The 20,000-nt window shown below is 32.7% G+C and overlaps 1 protein-coding gene across 1 annotated transcript in view; it reads right to left on the bottom strand.

Moving 5' to 3' along the window:
• LOC106880113 (uncharacterized) overlaps positions 1 to 20,000 on the bottom strand; it is a 193,856-nt gene that overhangs the window by 90,176 nt on the left and 83,680 nt on the right. Inside the window, exon 8 of the mRNA XM_089352641.1 lies at positions 16,303 to 16,456. Within this exon, the coding sequence (XP_089208767.1) occupies positions 16,303 to 16,456 (154 nt within the window). The remainder of the gene's footprint in view (positions 1 to 16,302; positions 16,457 to 20,000) is intronic.

Genomic DNA, 20,000 nt, shown 5'->3' with positions numbered 1-20,000 from the left:
CAGTTTCACAATTGCAGAAATAAATTTCATTAATAAATTGAAGAACGTGAAGAAAGAGAAAATAATTACTACATTATTTTATTTATATACATTTAACATCTATAGTACAATTGGAAAGTAAAATCATTTTGCCGTAGAGAATTACAACTTAAAATTCACACTAGCTAATCCTTCATACCAACTACTGGAGTTCACAACTATCCAAATAAGCCTTGTTGGATTTTTATCATAGACATGGCATAAAAAATAGCCAATATCTCAATGAGTGTCATGGAGTTTAGTAACAATCCAATGAACATTGAGTAATTTCCCCCAAAATCAGGGTTTTTATAACTGTTCATATCTGAATTCTAAGAAGTGTATTTCATGAAAATTTCTTTGACGAAAGTTTAGAATTCCTATATGGGCAGTAAATTTAACCAATGGGATACCAACAATTATGCTTGTTCGGGCAAGCAACCATTACATCATATTGCCACCTTTTTTGACTTGCTACAACTCGTACACATATCAGTAATGAACTGAAAGAATGAGTGCTCAAAGAAGTTTGGCCAAGGTGCCTTGCAGAATGGAATTAATTGTAAATTTTAGGGTTGCTCATTCTTATCATGCAAATTCTATTGATGCTAGTTTAATGAAGAGCTGCTATAATTTGGTAAATTATTTTAGCAATTTTTTCCATCCTTTGTACAGTGTGATTTGTATTTAAGTTTATCTTCATGTTGGCATTTAGAATTGTCTTCATTTTTAAAAGAGAAAACCTAATTTTATTCAAAAAGTTATTGTTTCCCAGTTTAAATATTTTCTGTTTTCAAACTTAAATTGTTAGGTGAGGTTAGTCCATAAGAAACATAGGGCTGGTTTCCTAGTTTCTCTAGTAAATAAATTCCTCCTTGAATGGGACACCAGTCCATCACAAGATTAACTCCTTTTTACCAGCTGAGTGGACTGGAGCAGCATGAAATAAAATATGTTGCTCAAGAACACAACGCATTGCCCAGTCCAGGAATTGAAACCATAATCTTACAATCACACCCTAACCACTAAGCCATATACCTCCACTCTTCTACCTTAAATAGTATGGTAATATTGAAGCTATTAAATATATATCTATGCAAAGTGTATCTATCAAGTTACAGAGAGAAACCTTCATCTTTGTTTTATATCCATGCAGTTTTTTTTCTAATATTCTATGGCTATGTATTAGCAATTACTACGCTGGCATTTACTACGACCAGATTTTTTTTGTAATTCTAATCACCATAGAAAAAAATGATGAAAATCTGACAATGTGTTAGTAATTTCAGTATAAAAAGAAAATTGTAACATTTTTATACAAACTAAATTCATGGTTTTATAGTTCTTTAATTGGAACTGAAATTAATTTTGATGCAGCAGTGATTACTTTTCTATTTGCAAAAGAGTTTGATTTTCCTTTCATTAGATATCAATTATAAATTTAATATTGTGCATGTGTGTTTGTTGATTGAAAAGCTGAGCATATAGTTTGATGCTTAATGTCTAACAGACAATCCAAACATCAGCATGTAACATTAGTACGTAATATTAGCTGAATAGTTTTTAAAAATACTCTTTGGAGGATACTGTTTCTTCTAAGCAGAATACATAAAATATCTAGTAAGTTTGATGTGATTTTGGAACTCTAATTTTATTCAGTTTTGTATCCATAGTTATTACAAAGTCATGAGCAGTTCTGCCTGAACACACATATGTGGTTAATATACATCTGTTTTGCCATGCTAGCATGAGCTGGACAAATACTTTTTGTTGAGGTATTATTTTACATCCAGGTGCTCTTCCTGTGGCTAACCTTTAACTGATCTTTAAGATTTTCTTTTTTCCACTTCAAAAGTACAGAGCTACTAGATTTGTAAACAGGTGATGATAACTTAATATCATTGCTTTTACTCAAAGGATTTCATGCAAAGATGCAGAATATTAGCATAAACATGCATGCATGCACATGGCTTCCTTATGGTTACCAATTCCCCTCATGTGACATTAGCCAACCTGAGCCTAGAGTGGAGAATATTTGCCCAAGGTACTGTATAGTGAGATAGAACTTGAAACCATAGCTGCAAAGCAAACTCCATATCTACCACTAGGACATGTCAGCATATGCACACACACACACACACACACACACACACACACACACACACACACACACACACACACACACACACACACACACACACACACACACACACACACACACACACACACACACACACACACACACACACACACACACACACACACACACACACACACACCTCTGTCACATTTCCCATAAGGATTAGTCCACAGGCACTGATCCTCTCATGCCACTAGATTCACATTCACCATTTGTCCTTTTCTATGGTCAGGTCAGCAGCCATGTGAAATTTAGCATTTGACAAGTTCGTCAGCATCAGCATGAAGAATTAATATTTTTCACAGTTATTCTTGCTTAAAATTTTGTAACTCTTATTTTGCAATTCAAAAGATTGGCTTGTGATATAATTTTTCTTACAGTATGTCTAAATCAAAATTCATCATTTTTAATATAGAATGCCATCTATTGAAGTCTGTGTTTTGAAATTTATTTCTCAGAAATTAAACATGAATACAAATCCTCTTCTATTATTATCCATTTCTTACTACTATATAACAAAACTGAGTGAATGTTTTGAAAAGAGACCTTTTAACTTTGTTATTGACTGAATAATTTCATATGTTTGTCTGGTGCTACCGGAGCCATTGGCATCTTTGTCTAAAAGCATCTCTGGTCTGTCACTCACATTCAAGAAATGATCTACATTTGGTAGAAAAATATGGAGTTAGTAGCAAAAAATTTGTTGAGTAAGTTAAGTAGATTGGCTGGAAATATTCTGGTTGGTTTGTGTGTGTGGAATCCATTATCTGTAGACTATTCAGTATAGTTGCTGGAACCTTGTTTTATAGAATTTCACTCTTTTGTTACTGAGCTTTTGGTGAGTAGGTTCTTGATATTGGGTGTAGCTCTGAGTTCTGATGGTTTTGGCATTTCTTTTGGCTTCACATTCCAAATTCAAATGCCATTGTGATTGACTTTGCTATTCATCCTTTCGAGGTGGATAAAATATGTACCAGTTGAGCACTGGGGTCAATATAACCAAATGAACTCCTCTACTTAAATTTCAGGCCTTGTGCTTTTATTAGAAAGAATTACTATTCCTTTCAAAAAAGTTATGTCACACTCTCCTCCCCCCATCCCTCTCAATATGACTGCTTAGAAAAACTTACCTTGAAGATTCAGTTATATATAAAAGACTGATTTAGGACAGTTAGCGATTACAGCAAGTTATTTCTAGCAAAATACTTTTATTTCTACTGACATATGAAGAGCAATGATAATTTCGCAAATTGTTTGAAGGGGAAGGATGGATCAGGGGTGAACATTTGCTTCTGAATATTATCTATTTTCTATTTTGGAAAACTTTTTGTATCATCCAAAGATACTTGAAAAGTTTAATACTTATTCCATTTTGGCGCCCACTTATCAGAATGTCTAGATCTGGTCTAGATGGTTTTAGAAAGAAATATTTGTTGTTTTTTTTTTTTTTTTTTTTTTTTTTTTTGTGTGTGTGTTTGTATTTGATGATTAAAAAATGAAATGTAAACAAAGATAGAAAAATTCTTGATAATTGGTTCTTTTAGCAAAACCTGGAAACAAGGCTAAGCCAAAAAGTAATTGCTAGTAGCTAGGAAATTTAGTCTTTGAGTATCTGAACCAAATAAAATTCCTTACATGATATATTTTATCAAAATGTTTTTCAATAATACTTGTTCCAACAAGCTCAGGGTCAGAGATAAGTCAATTACATCAACTTCAGTGCTCAACTGGTACTTTTTCTATCAAGCTCAAAAGGATGAAAGGTAAAGTGGACATTGGTAGCACTTGAACTTGGAATGTAAAGCTAGACAAAATGCCACCAGTGTGTTAACAATTCTGCCAGCCTTAGTTTTTCAATGATATTGGCACCAAAAAATGAGTTAAAATGAAATAAAAAGTTTTATTTATCTATTTTTTAGCATTTTATTTTATTTTCTGAGGTTTTACAAATCGACTATTTAAGTAGAATAAACCACGTCTATGATAAGGTCTGTGAAGTAAATTCATTGTTATAAATTGTCTCGAAGTACAAAAAAAAAAAAAAAAAAAACTAATGTTGTGAAAGGAGCATCTGTTTTAATATTATTTTATTTGCTTGCCAATCTACCTATTAACAAAGTAGATAATTAAAACAATTACCTTTGTTTTCTAGATCAGGTAGACTGTTTCTTCATTCTTTGTCTTACGAAAATTTAATTTTGACTTTACATTTTTTTTTTTTTAATGGATCTTGTAGTTCCATTTACTGTTCTATGATTGAACTTCACAACTTCAATGTTTTCAAGTAGACAAGGAAGTAACCTAGTTCTCTGATAATGAGGCAAATCAAAAACTATATTTAGGATACGGGGCTAAAGATGCTTTGAAACTTATATATAACATTTGTGTTTTCTTAATTTGTCAGAATAATGTAAGATTCCACAATTGCAACAGTATTGACAATAATAGAAGTTAGCTCCATTCAAGGAGATAATTTTTTTTTCTTTTTACCGATTGCAACCATTGCACTTTGGATATGATGCAATTTTCTTTTAGGATAGACATGCATTACATTTCTGTTTATTTTTTCCTATACATACTAAGCTTTTGTTTACGCAATTATTTAACAAATTGTTAGAAATAAATGTTCCTTTCCAGCTGAGTATAGAACAGTAAAATAACCATCATATAAGACAAGATGTTGGTCCTGATGACAACTATTTATTAAAAAAATTTTGGCAAAATAACAATAGTATATGCAGGTTCAATTCTTTATGGCACATGGGAATTTTGCCACACATATGGAGGTACGTGGCTTAGTGGTTAAGGTGTTGGACTCTTGATCGTAAGATTGTGGTTTTGATTCCTGGATCTTGAGCAAAACACTTCATTTCATGTTGCTCCAGTCCAGGTGAGGAATATATATGCTATGAAACTGGGAAACCAGCCCTTATGAGTTGGTATGACTTGAAGTTACTTTTTTTTTTTCCTGCATACCACTCAGTCTCTCTTTTACTTAATGTATTTGATGTAGATATTTGTCATTGTCCAACAAAACTTCTGCTAAGGGTAATTATTTGAAGGTTATGTTTCTCAGTTATTCCGAACAATAAAAATCAGTTACTATTAACAGATTTTAATCAATTCTTAAATTTTAATGAATAGAATAATATAAACAAATTTTTATTCTTTATGAGTGTAAATTAAAGAAGAAAAAAAGCTTGTTACTTACTGCCCTATCCTGTGAAGTAATCCATATCCAAACTAAATTATTTTCAGACCCTACTAGTAGGGCATGTGCTCCATCTCGAGTAACACTTATCTGGAATTTGAAAGAGTTTGAGACTTTCCAGAGATTATAGACTAAAGTATCAGTGATTTCCTTTTCTCTTCTCCTAAACTATCCTAGAAGTCATTTGGAGAGTTAATTTATCAACCAAATAGAATTGGTTGAATATGGCTGTGTGGTTAAGACACTTGCTTTGTAGTCTTGTGATTTCAGGTTCAAAACCAGTGTGTCACTTTGGGTAAGTGTCTTTTAATAAAGCCCTGGGCTGATAATGGCTTGTGAGTAAATTTGGTATATGGAAACTGTGGAAGTTCAGTGTGTTTTTTCTTCACACTACTTGATATCAGGCGTTGGTTTATTACAACCCTGTGACTTAGCAGTTCAGTGAAAAATCAACAGAATAAGTACCACTCTTGAAAAAAAAGTTCTGGGGTTTGTTCTATTAAAATCCCTCAAGGGAGTGCCATAATATGGTTGCAGTTAAATGGCTGAAAAAGTAAAAGCAATAATCACTTGCTTGAATTTTATGAGCCTTTCTATCCAGTTTATCATTTTGTAATACTTTTATCCTGAAAATGTGTTAGAGAATTTTGGAAGGAGAAGCACTTTTTCTTACAAAAAAGAATTACAATATTTTTGATTTTATTTCTAGGCTTGTTTGGAGGAAAATCTAACTTTTAGAAATGAAAGGTACTTCAAAATATTGGAAATCATTTTGATGCTTTGAAGTACATGGTTTTCTATAATTCTTTGAGCTTTAAAATCATTTTATATTAAAACATTTTTTCAGTAATATTATTAATCTTGTGATGCATGTTGTCCAGCATGAGAGTAATCTCTTAGCAAGACAAGACTAGGATGGGTTATCAATTCCTTCTTCAGGTAATTTCTCTAATACAATGTTTTGGGGAAAATTGAGAACTCCGTTTCTAATTTCTGTGTGTTAGGGATCAAAAATCATTAGTTTTTTTTTTTTCTTCTCTGTACTGGTGTAGGTTAGGTGAGCCTTATTGAAGGAATATTCTATAGTTGCATGTTCTTTCTGTTACCAATCCTTACCTGCTTTTCAAACCTCTGAGCTATAGAACATTGTTTAAAGATGCTGACATGACATCACTGTTGCCTAAATGATGTCATGTGAACATACATAGATATAAACACTTGCACATTCAAACATATGCATATATAAGATTCCATGGAGTTTCTTCCTATAAAATTCACTCAAGCTTGAGGCTGTAATAGAAAATGTGTTTCCTAAGGTGCAATGCTATGGAATGCTACCTGAAAATGCATACTTACAAATTGAGCTTCATCACCACATAATATCTCCACCTATTTCTACAAAAACAAGCAAAAATAAAGAAGAAATCTGGTCTTTTTAATAAAAGAAACGGGATGGGAGGGATAATTAGAATCCTCTTTAAAGAGATTTTAATTTTTTATTTTTCTAATTTGACTTATGAAAAATCATACGTCAAAAATTTTAAAATCTGCAAATAGTAACCAATCTTTATTGATAAAATTTATTCAGTTGCTGAAATTCTATCTACCCATCAGCAAAATAGTTTAAAATTTTTATACAGCAATTCAGATAAAATGTTAGATCTGAAACAAATCTTAAGCAGTGATTTATTAAAAAAATAGACATATCACATTTTTAGCTTTATAACTTAATTTTTTAAATGTTTGGATTTTTTTTTTTTTTTTTTTTTTATGAAGTCAACTTTGTGTTTGAATATCAAGTTTTTCTGGGGGTTTTTTAAAATCACAAACACCAATTAATTTTAGTGAAACTAATTTTAACAGACATCATTGGCATAATTTCTCAACCCTTTATTCTGTTGAAATATTTCACTGAAGCTAAACTTAATCGAATGAGAATGTTATATTAACCTGATCAAAAGAATGTAGTTCTTAGAATTTTAGTTAAGAAATAAGTCTCACTTGCATTAAGGAAGTAGAATACATAATCTGAAAATATTTAACATTTAAAAATTTTTCTTAAGATTCTGAAATCATTTTTGTGTATAATTTAGTGTTTATAGTATTAAAGATGCTAATATTATAGAAATGTTATATAAAAGATGCTTTATTGCTGTGATATTGATTAGTTTAACACTTTCAATGCTCTAATGTTATTAGAGGAAGGTGTGAAATGACAAATGGTTAAGTGTCACATAATTCTATGCCATATTTAATTATACTGGTTTTCATTTTTTGGCTTACCATCCCCAGAGGGATGACAGGCAAGTAATATACATAATGTGTGTATAATTGTGTGTGTGTGTTTGTATTTTCATACACAAAGTAATATACTGAATGTTTATTGGTCAACCACGCTTTATAAATTTGTAGACCTATGCATTTAATTTGAAGAGTAGCAGGACTTGTGACAATTTTTAGGGTCCTGATAGACTCTGTAAGAAAACTTATAAGTAGGTAGTCATTTCTAGGGAGTATAGTTGTGAAGAAGGATTGAACAGTGTTTAGAAATAGGCAGTAAGAGCAAAAGATGTAGATGTAGCAAACAGTCCTGAAAGGAGTTAAATATTTAGCTTAGTATTTCAGGAAAGCAGAAGCCATTGTTGTAGATGTTGAACAGACAGTTGCAACCATTTCTTTGTTCTAGTGATTGTAGCAGGTTAGCAAATAAGAATCATTTTGTGTAGGTAAGCAGGATTGTTCATAAAACCTGAAGCTTAACAAGACAGGTGTCTGTTGGAAATGTTGCCGGGAGATGAATAACAAGCAGACCAAAATGAAACCTTGGCAGAAGTCCATCATGGGAAATACATATTGTATGTGATTAATAGCAGTGAGCCTAAATTAGTATTCTGTCATAAGAGAAATAGCTTTCAGCTTGAAAGTTGTCTGGGGAAAAAATCTTGGTGATTTAATGTTGGAGATTCTGTTAGTTTCACACATTTTTCTTTGTAAGATTATTAATATATCTTGTAAATATTAATGTGGTTTAACATTTTTGGTCAGGTTGGTTGGATTCAGAATTATGTGTAGTTCCATTATTTACTAAGATATAACGGCTTAGGTTATGGTAATGAGTTTACTGCTGTTGTGACACTTTCATTTCTTCAATATACATAAAATAAATTCCAGTAGTAGCATGCATATTAATGATAATCCCTTGGGTGGGGGGAATCCATTTTTCTCAGAAGAAATATAAAGTATTTCATACAATTTAGGTTTTTTTTTTTTCTGTCTTAATCTGAGTCTCTTCTTTGTTTGCAAGACAGAGGTTGCTGGGCTGGGTAATGTGAGCGTAAGGTTTAGATTAGTTTGGTGCAGATGAGTGACTGAGAAAGATTTCTAAAGGTGTGATTGGGAAAGATACAAAATTAGGGAGTCTGATAGATTAGGCACAAAGGTAGTAGGAAGAGATTAGGCACTGAATTTCTAAATAGAGGTAGAATGAGTAAATAGGTTTTAGAGAGTGGGGGATATGTATAAAAAAGAAAATTAAAAAAAAGGAAATATGCAACTGGTTGTTTACAACCAGTGTTACATATTTATATATTTTTATGGTTTTGGGTGGGAAGAGACCCAGTTCTCAAGACCTCAGCAGACCCTCCGAAACTGTTATTGGTGTGGTTGATGATCAATTTTATTAGTTATGAGTTGATGCCTGGTGAGAGTACTGGGAATTCTTGAGAGTTGGCATCTTTATGTGGAAGGACTGGATAAAATAGTAAAAGGTTGGGTTTGAGAAGGGATACAAAATGGGTTGCTCTAGAAAGGGATGAGGAAGGCTTAGGTGAATGTGGTATGCTGTAGTTTAGTGGTTCCCAACCCTTTTATTTAAATGAGTTTTCTCATGGACCCCTTTTAATATGCTTATCTTGTGTGTGTGTGTGTGTGTGTATATATATATATATATATATATATACATATATATATATATGAAATTTTGAATTTTGTTCACTGACCCCCAGTACTTTGTGGACCCCAGGTTGGAAACCACTACTACAGTTAGTTCTGAGAAGAAATTTGTGGTGTGAGCTAAAGGCTAGAGTTTGTCGGCCAGTGACACTTTGTTAATCATTTGGTTTCCACTTGAATACAACCAAAGATATTTTCATGTATAGCAGCATCACCACCTTTGCAAATGTGAGGATTATTGCCTTGTGGGATTCATGTGCTTTTCGCATAGCATCAGCAGCTACTTAGAATGAAAGTATCTTTTTGCTTTAGTCTTTGGAATGCAAGTTTTTGCTCTGATGTGAGTGGAATTACAAAGAGAATCATTGGTGCTTGTGATGCCTTGTATCTGTGGTGATTTGTGGATCTTAATTTTTAACTGTCCATGGTTAGAAAAGCTGAATTTCCTTGATCTGTGATTCTTTGGATTATTATTGTAGGATATGCTGTTATGTCTCCATTAGAAGAGTCTTTATTCCTGGTAGCAGTGTAGGTTTGACAAAGGATATGAATGATGCCTGTGTTTGTAGAAGGTTAAGGAAGAGTGGGGGTGGGGTTATCTATTGGCGTGAGTATTACTATAACCAATTTAAATTGGATCTTCAGTATACAACAGTGGAAACTGAGCAACATAAATTGAACCTTGGGAATACCTAAGTTAATGAAGTGTGGGTCAATGAGTCTCATCTAAATGCATTACAATGATACAATGTTAGAAAGCTTCCAACACAAACTAGTTGGATAGAATCCATAGACAAGTAGTTCAGCCAGTGTTATTGAAGTAGAACTTTTTTTTTTCTCCTTAAAGAATTTAGAGTTACATAACCTATTTAACTTGTTTATTTACTTTTAAACCTTGTCCAGTTATATTGAGCAGTTTATTTCTGGTATTTTAGATGTGTACATTTTTCTACTAGTAATTTTCTAACGAGAAATTCTTTCTCCTTTGTTTTGAACTTGAACTGTAACCAAAATATAAATTTGCAAACATTTTTACATTGCAGGAGGAAACCTGTTTTCCTAATTTTAGCCCATACTGTTTTATTATAGTCTATTATTTTAAGGAATTCTTTAGATAGCAAGCTAACCAGTTTTGTGAGTTTCGCCTTCTAGTTAGCTCAGTAATTTGACTGAGTATCCTCTCGTGAAGATGAGATTTTGGCACATCATGAACTTTTCCCCTAAAAAAAGATCTCCAAATATCACCCCAGGTCCAATATGCAAAGTTGCTTTATTACATGCTTTAACACTAAACTTTTTCCTGAATATGCATTGCTGAAATTGGCTTCATCTAGTACGATTGTGCATCTTTTATGCCATCAAATATGGTAGTTACTAATTATTAGTCTTACATCTTAAATTTTTCTAGGGTTATGCATTTGTTTCTGTTGGATTTTTATATACACTGAATATTAATGTAGATAGGTTGGAAGTATATAAAATTCTTCATTTTTATTCCATTGAGCTTGGACAAATCATTAGTATCTTAGCTGAAGCACATATACAGGATAATAAACATTTAATCTTGCCAATGAATAGGTAGTGTGTATCTCTCTCTCTCTCTCTCTCTCACACACACATACACAGGTGACCAAGTATAAGCTAAACAAACAGGTTGATTAAAGAGAAAAACAAACTATAGGGGAAAATGGGTGATGTGATGTTTTTATCTTAAGTAAAATATGGTAATTCTTTGAAGATGAATATAGTATTTGTGCCTTCAATAAATACTAATAGGATTTCAATAAAACATCAAAGAACATTAGGGAAGTAAAGCATGTTTGATGTGCAGTTACATTGATGAAAAGGAATACTGAAGCTTAGTTTTCAGATTCTGTTTAGAAAAGATTTTAGTGTGTGTGCTTGTGTGTAGATATTACTTTCCATTATGGATTGTAATTTTGGGGATTTCTTTTTTTTTTTGTATAATTAATATAATTGGTTATTTAATAGCCTTGTAGTCTTTGTAAGTATTATTCTCAACCATACCATGTCCCAAAATACATTTAAAATAACAGATTTGCTTATCATTAACAGTTGAGGATTCATCATATATGTATACTAGGATTTATTATTAACTTTGAATTCCTTAACAGCCTGTGATACTTTGCAAAATGAACTTTGTCTTTATTGATGATCTCTTAGCATTTTGTGTAAGTAGATGCTGTTTCTAATGAAAAAGTACCTTTGTAATAAATCAGTTTCCTGAAAAGACTATTGATCTGCTTGTCAATTTAAAAATAATTTTGGGTTTTGATTAGTTTCATAATAATTTTATACTTGCTTGATCTAGTGTTACTTCTAAAATATTGATTCTATTGGATTTATAGAGGGACTAAATAGTTATATAGTGTGAAGGTGATTTGACTAAATGGCTGTAGAACATGAAATATTATCACTTATGTTTTCTATGCTGGCATGAGTTGGATGGCTTGACAGGAGCTGGTGAGGCCAAGGGCTGCACCAGGTTCCATAACCTGTTTTGGCTTGGTTTCTACAGCTGGATGCCCTTCCTAATGCCAGCCACTTTACAGTGTGTGCTGGGTGCTTTTTACATGGCACCAGTACAAACATGCAATCACTAAATCTGCTCTCCTCCTTTTCATTACAAAATGTCAAATTAACTGTAGCTTTTCCCATTTTACTTACTCCAAAGAAAAGCAATGTTAATGATCTGTTTTCTGCAGGCTGAAAGTTACCAGGGGCCAAAATTTATTGCAGGCTTCAGCACAGCATGGGAGCAGTGTTTTTCACTGACATGTCAATAATATAAAGCAAATAATTATAAAGCAAATACCTGTATAAGCACTTGTATACATATTTTGTAAGTCTGTAAAAAGGGCTTTGGCCTGAAACTTTGGTGAGAAAACTTAATCCGGCCCGCACATGGAAAATGGTTGCCCATGCCTGCTCTACAGTATATCTATAATAGTAATCCTTTAGTTTGGGTTTAAAAAGAAACTATTATAAGAGGATGCTATAAAACTAACTAACTAGCAGCTCCATGAGTAGATCTTCTAAGATCATCACTACAATAAACAAGCATTGCATTCAAGAGGAAAATGTTACTTTACACTTCAGGCAGAACTAATTTTGTGAATGGATCCCCTTTGATGTGTTGATAGAAAACAAATCTAGCATACACAATAGAATGGATGACAAAGAAATTTGATGGATACATTAAAAAAATGATTAGAAAAATATCCTGCACTGAAGAGAAGCTGGATACCAGACCACATCATGTGATGAAATATAGAACAAGTCCTTCACACGATTGCCATGAACAGGCATGTGACTATTTAGGTGGCAAATGAGTAAATTAGTTATGGTTCATAGAAATATCAGGGCAAAGCTGGATAACAACACTGAACAAATCTGTAACTTCTGTTCAATAGGTGTATGGCTTGTGGCATATGAAAGAAATTAGTTATGGCTCTTGATATGAAATAGTCCTTAACAGATAGAACTATAGTTAACATAGCAACAACGACTTGACATTTCAAGTTCTAACTCAAGCATCTAGTGGGAGACCACATTACTGATGCCTGGACAACTAATTCTCTCATCAAGAAAATAATAATTATAAGTACTTTGATGTTATTTACTGACTCACCTTGTTTCCAATCTGTACATAAACTCTACTATTTGGGAATGTTACTAATTGTCTAATTTAAGGTTTCTCCAGTTGTGTGTGTGTCTCCCTCTCTCTGTTGTGTGTATATACTCTCTCTCACATACACACGACTGTGTGGTTGAGAAGCTTGGCATCTTGGGCAAATGTCTTCTATGGCACCAGACCAACAAAAAATCTTATAGATTTGGTAGACAGAAACTGAAAGAAGCCCAGTATATATGTTTGTACATGTGAGTTGGTGTCCTGTTGTCTTGACATTGCAAGTAGTGTTCATTATAACTAATTTTCTATAAAACATATGTTCAGCAACAGGAAGCGTGGGTATCTGGCCGTAGAAAATCTCATTCTGTCCAACTTATGCTAGCATGGAGAAATGAACATTTAAAATGACCTTATGTATGTATATGTATTATATGCTTTTTTTCCTTTTCTTCTATAGTACATGAGATGGTCTGGAGTACGAAAGAATGTCCAGCACACAACTCTGGAGAAGGTCTTGGCTTTGGAGAATTCTGTGTATTTGTCAATGAGTTAGAGGAATATTATAAAAAAGGGTAAGCATTATTTTCTTATATCAGATATAGCTACAGGGCAATGTACCATTTACTGATGCAAATTTTGCCCATGAGTACTTCAGAACTTTGATAATTTATTCTTTTGGTTTGATTCAACATTAACCCTTTGCTTCTCCACTGTATCATGTGATATGTCGGACATATTTCCCTGGTATGATATACATTCTCAGTTATTCCTTTCCTTTATTCAGTTACAAGAGTAACTAGAGAACCTATGAAAGGCAAGTTTTATATTACTCAGAACACACGAAGCAAGGAGTAACTAAAATTCTAAAAGTAAGCATGGATATTTAGGGCAAACTTATGAGAGTATTTTGGACAAGTTAAGGGCTAATCTATCTGAACTCACAATTCCTTTTCTATTAGCTACAGAAGGTAGCTTACAAGGCATTAAATTATTTTTCTTTAGTGCTTTCTTTGTGTGCTCATTTGGTGCATGCAAGTGTGTTTGTGAGACAGAAAGATGTATAACCTTTACTCTTCATTTTAGAATAATCATGTACTCTGGAATTGAGTGAACTCTTTTAAACTAGTCATTTGAGTTTTTTGTTTCTCTTTTTTTTTTTTCTTTTTTAATTACTTGATGCTGTTTACTTTAAAATGCTTAGATTCTGGTAATTAATGCTGTCATTACTAATCTAAATTAATGATGAATATAGAGTACGGTGATAATATTAAAGCCTTTTAAGTAGGTTGCAGGGCTTGTTGCTCTTAGTCTGAACCCTTGTCCTACTCATTTCTGTCTGTGCAATAACTTGATGTGGAAAGCACAATTGATCCAGAAGTTGACCATCTCTAACTGCAATGTAAGGGTTTTCCTGAGTTTTAGTCCAATGAATTGCAGAAACAGGGTTTTCCAGGCCTTCCATTTCTATTTCATTTCTTTCTGAATTGCTTCACAATATTTTGTTGATGTTTCTCAGAGCAGCATTTAAAATACTCACTATGCACATGCAAGAGAATGTATAGAAAGTGTTGTGTGTGTATATGTGTGTGTGTCCATTAGCTGTCTCCTACCTGCAAAGATTTTCATTCTAAAGAAATATATAAGGGTTGATGACAGGAAGGGCATCTGCTTCAGACTTCATCCAACCCATGCAAGCATGAAAAAGTGGATGTTAAAATGATGATACTTGACACTTCTCTCAAATTTCTTTGTCATCCATTCTATTGTGTATGCTAGATTTGTTTTTTATCAACACATCAAAGGGGATCCATTCACAAAATTAGTTCTGCCTGAAGTGTAAAGTAACATTTTCCTCTTGAATGCAATGCTTGTTTATTGTAGTGATGATCTTAGAAGATCTACTCATGGAGCTGCTAGTTAGTAGTTTTATAGCATCCTCTTATAATAGTTTCTTTTTAAACCCAAACTAAAGGATTACTATTATAGATATACTGTAGAGCAGGCATGGGCAACCATTTTCCATGTGCGGGCCGGATTAAGTTTTCTCACCAAAGTTTCAGGCCAAAGCCCTTATTACAGACTTACAAAATATGTATACAAGTGCTTATACAAGTATTTGCTTTATAATATAAAAAGGATATTAAAATAAGGGTAAGAAGAAAACAATTTATATAAAAACAAATGTAGTTGAATCAGAAAAATAATTCATTCAAATAAGGAGAAAATTGCTATGAAACATTATTCTAATGGGATATTTGGGGTTGATGTTTCTTCAACATCTCGATGTTTGAAGAAATGCTAGAGGTAGCTACTCTCAAGTTAATTTCAAGATGATTATCAGTTATTCTTGATCTTGCTTTGGATTTAGTAGATTTCATATTTGAGAATAGCCGTTCACATTTATATGTGCTCCCAAAGGGTGACATTTTCTTTTTAGCAAAATCCACGATCAAGGGGAAATTTTCTCTAGGTAGGCTTTTATAAAAAACTCTATTAGTGAATGATCTCCCATTTTAAATCTTCATTCCTTTGGAGTTCAATTAATTCCATCTGTAATTCCTTGGGAACCTGGTTAATATTGATATTAAAAGGTGAAGAAAATATACATTGATTTGTTTCTTGTGATTATCTTGAAATCTATTATTGAATTTTTCATTGATCAATTTTACCTCATCTGCATAAGAAGTACAATCAATTTTGCCATGAATTACCAATGTTGGGAAATGGAATGTATTACAATTTCTGAGCTGTTGTTCCCACAATTGCATTATGTTTTGAAATATTTTGATATGACTGATGAATGAATTGGCCTTCTCCTTCTAATTTCAAATTAAGGTCATTAAGATATGAAATGAAGTCAACAAGAAAAGCAAGATCACATATCCAGCCATCATCACTCAATTCAGACATAGACTTTCTTTTCATTTCCATGAATGTAAAAATTTCACTTCTCAGATCATAAAATAGTTTCAACATTTTTCCTTTGTTCAATCATCGCACCTCACAATAGTACACCATATCTCCATACTCTGCCTCGATATCCTCAAGAAATTCTTTAAACTGGTGGTGGTTCAAAGCTCCAGATTTTATAAAATCTTTACTTGAAACAACCTTGGACATGACCTGTTCAAATTTGAATGACTTGGCACACAAATTCGCCTGGTGAATTATGCAATGAAAAATGGATAAATCTTTTGTGTCTATATTCATAGAAGCCAATTCTGATCTGGTTTTAGAAACTAAGCCTGTTTTACAACCATCGCAGGAGCACCATCTGTTGATAAACCATGAAGGTTTTTGAAATGTAGATTAAATCTGGCCACTAACATTTTCAATTCTTGAAAAATATCCTCTCCAGTGGTGGTGTCTTTCATTCCGCGAAGACCAAGCATTTCTTCTGTGATATTTAAATCTTCATCAATTCCATGTACAAAATCTGCAAGTTGGGCTGTATTTGACACATCAATGCTCTCATCTTTAGCTACGGAAAAATATTTAAAACGCAAAGAAAGTTTTTGCAAGCCTAATTGTGTTGAGAGGACATAACCTTAAAGATCGAAAGGTAGCTACTCACTGACTAGTAGGGCTTATGATGAGTTTCATTTTATTGCTGATGTTTCCTTCTCTTTTCCAGGGAAACATGAGTTTCACTTTCTCTATTTTGATTCTATGCATTTAGTCCTTTCACCTTTCCTAGAATTTTTGCTAAAGTGCATTCCACAAAAGCTTCTTTCATTTTTGCCTATTTACTCGGAGCCAGCTAGACTAGAAAATTAACCACTTCACGGCCATACTGCTACAGGTCTCCATGCGCCAGATCAGGCCCGTGGGCCGTAGGTTGCCCATGCCTGCTGTAGAGTATCTTTCAGTCAGTGGACTGCAGCCATGCTGGTAGACTTCCTTGTAGGGTTTTACTCAAACAGATTGGCCCCAATTCTTACTTTTAAGTCGGGTACTTACACTCTTGGTTTTTATTGCCAAACCAAGTTTTAGGGGTGTAAACAAACCAGCACTGTCAAACAGTGAGTAGGGGACAACACATACACCCACATATTATACAATGGGCTTCCACAGTTTTCATCTATGAAATTCACTCATAAGGTATTAGTCAGCTAAGAGCTATAGTAGGCACTTGTCCTAAGTGCCATGCAGTAGGACTGAATCCTAAACCATGTGGTTAGAAAATAAGCTTAACCACACAGCCATGCCAATAGACAAGTACTATAGAATACCAATGTACTATAATAGCTATAGTAGTTAGGCGACTGGTAGGGTTATTACATCAGTAATTTAATGTTAACTAAAGAGTGTAAAATCTCCTGGTTATACTTAAACTGAAGTAAATATAATGAAGTGCTTTCACTAAGAATGCAAAATACTGTCTTGACTGCAGAACATCAGTTTTAATCTATAGATTCTACCCACAAATAAGAATTAATTACAATAATATATGGGACAAGTACAGTGGAAACTGGTAGTCATTTCAAGTTGATTTGTTTTAATTAAGCATTCATTTCATTACTAAAAATTAACATTAAAATTTTTCTTTCATCTGGCTGTTTCTAATTTCAAAAATGTTAAATCAATCAGGTTAAATTTTATTTTGTACCTGGAAATGTTATTTTTATCATTTCATTTTAACGTAAATTAATTTGCGATTGATCGATCTGTATATTCACTTGAGATGCTCTGTTTAAACAGTTGAAATGCTATGTTTAAACAAATCTAAATTATATACCAATAACTTTGTACTTAGCTGGGTATTTTTTTTCTTTTGAAAGTTTTGTATGCTCAAATATTGCTGCAGTATTTCCCAAATGTCTTCCTTCATTCCACAGAGAAACTAGAATTCTGTGTTTTGAATTAACGTTGAAACCACTTTGTGAATTTGTGGTGGATGTAACGTTACATATACTTTCCTGAGCGTTTTCTGCAAGAAATCAAAGAAAAGTATTTCCCTTGCTTAAGAAACCTAAAGAAAACCTAATCTCAAAAGTGCTTCAACTGGGATGAGATAAAAATGTTTGTGTGTCTGTTTGTTTAAATTCAGTTTCTTATTTACAGTTTGGATTAGTCATTTTTCTTTTTACAAAGAATCTTAAGTATTATCCAGTTTTTCTTCTCCCTTTCTCTTTATATATCTTTTTTTTGTTTTGTTTTGTTCTTTTTACACTCTTCTTGAGACCCATACTATGAAATATTAGCTTTCTATCTTAATATAAACATTTCATCTCGGATGCTTTTGCTATATTGAGCTATTAATCACTATGGCAATAGGATTCGGTTTGTTGGAAAATTTGGTCAATAAAACCAGACATTAGCATTTACATTAGTTTTTCTTTTATTTTTTATGAAGTTAAAGTTTTGTTTTTATTCAGAAAGTAGATGTCACTTAGGACTAAAATATATACATATATTTTAATGTATTTTATATACATTCTTTTGAGTTTTTCTTCATATATGAATATTTGTAACTGTGTGTGTATGTGTATATATATATACATACATATATATATATATATATATATATATATATATATATATATATATATGTATGTATGCATCTGCATGTACTCTCACACTCTCACTCCCACTTACTCACATGTACTGTTATCATTCATTGATAGAAATCTTATATTTTAAGAACAAGGGAAAAGAAAATAAGTTTGGTTTCATTTTTCCAAAATGGTAGATCTTAATTTATTGAAATAATATCTTTACAGAAAGAATGTTTTCTGGTTGTTTCTAAATTCTGTGTCGCTCAAGCATAATGGCTCGTATGTCTTGAGGTAATGTAAAACAAGAATTATTGATAGATGTAGTGAATGGATAGCTTTTAGGTTTGTGAAATGAACAATAGCAGGAGTTATACATCATTGTTTTGTGTCTACATTTCAGGCTGGCATGGATTGGCTGGATTGTCACAGTCAGTTCTTATTTGGAGTTACTGCTCTCCTAGATGGTGAAGGGATTGTGTTGTCCTTTATTTATTTTAGTATGATATATATATATATATATATATATATAACTTGATGCCTTTTCTAATATCAACCATTTTAAATACTGGGTACATTTTATAGTGAGGCTTGTACTAGAAAGATGTTCCCAGTAAAACTGGAGTATACTCTGACTTACATTGATTCTTCATCATTATCATTGTTTAACATCTGTTTCCCATGCTGGCATGGGTTGGACTGTTTGACAGGAGCTGGCCAACCAGAGAGCTGTCCAGGTCCCAATTTCTTGTTTTGACATGATTTCTACTGCTGGATAAACTTGCTGGCATGTAAAAAGCTGGGTGCCATAAATCTGCATCCATAAATCTAGATAATCTTGTATGTTTCTATTTATCTAGAATGTAGTACTTGAGTGATATTGCAAGGATTTCTCAGTGGCTGGGTGTTGGTTTAAAAACACTTTTGGTGCACCTACCTCAATAAAGAGACTTGATGGGTTAGAAATTGTTTCCTATCCAGGATTATTCCCTAGGGTTATCTCATTTTTACCCCTACTTCTAACTTTTAGTACCCTTAGGTTTTCAAACAGTTTGTGAGATTGGATAGTGTTAGAAGTTCAATGCGAATATGTTAAATGATAAAATAATTTCATAAGAGGAAGTGGTTAATATTTAAATAATATTTAATATTTCTACTTGATATTTTAATATAGATACTAAGAAGGGGGATTGGTATTTAAATACTCAAGAAAATGAAAATAAATTTTCTGGAGGAATGAATAGCTATTCAGTGTCTTCTCTTCAGAAATGAAGTGGTTTTGATTGTGTAGAAGTGATTTGGATGGGATGATAATGTACTTAAAACTTATCTCTTCAAGATGGATGCCAGAAATAGTTACTTCAGTTCATAAAAGCCAAACAGTGAAAATAAATATATCTTCTGTGTGAAAATATTTTCCATTCATTTTCCCATACTATGGGATGGATAAGTCCTTCATCATTTGGTACACACAGCAACAAATAAAAGCTGAACATATTTGTGGTGTGTGTCAGATATTTGGTATGGTTT

The sequence above is a fragment of the Octopus bimaculoides genome, chromosome 1 (genome assembly GCF_046866305.1).
Source record: "Octopus bimaculoides isolate indiv1 chromosome 1, ASM4686630v1, whole genome shotgun sequence".
NCBI classification, from domain to species: Eukaryota; Metazoa; Mollusca; class Cephalopoda; order Octopoda; family Octopodidae; genus Octopus; species Octopus bimaculoides.
Note: the sequence above shows the minus strand (reverse complement) of the source record. Positions and strands in the feature narration are given on the sequence as shown.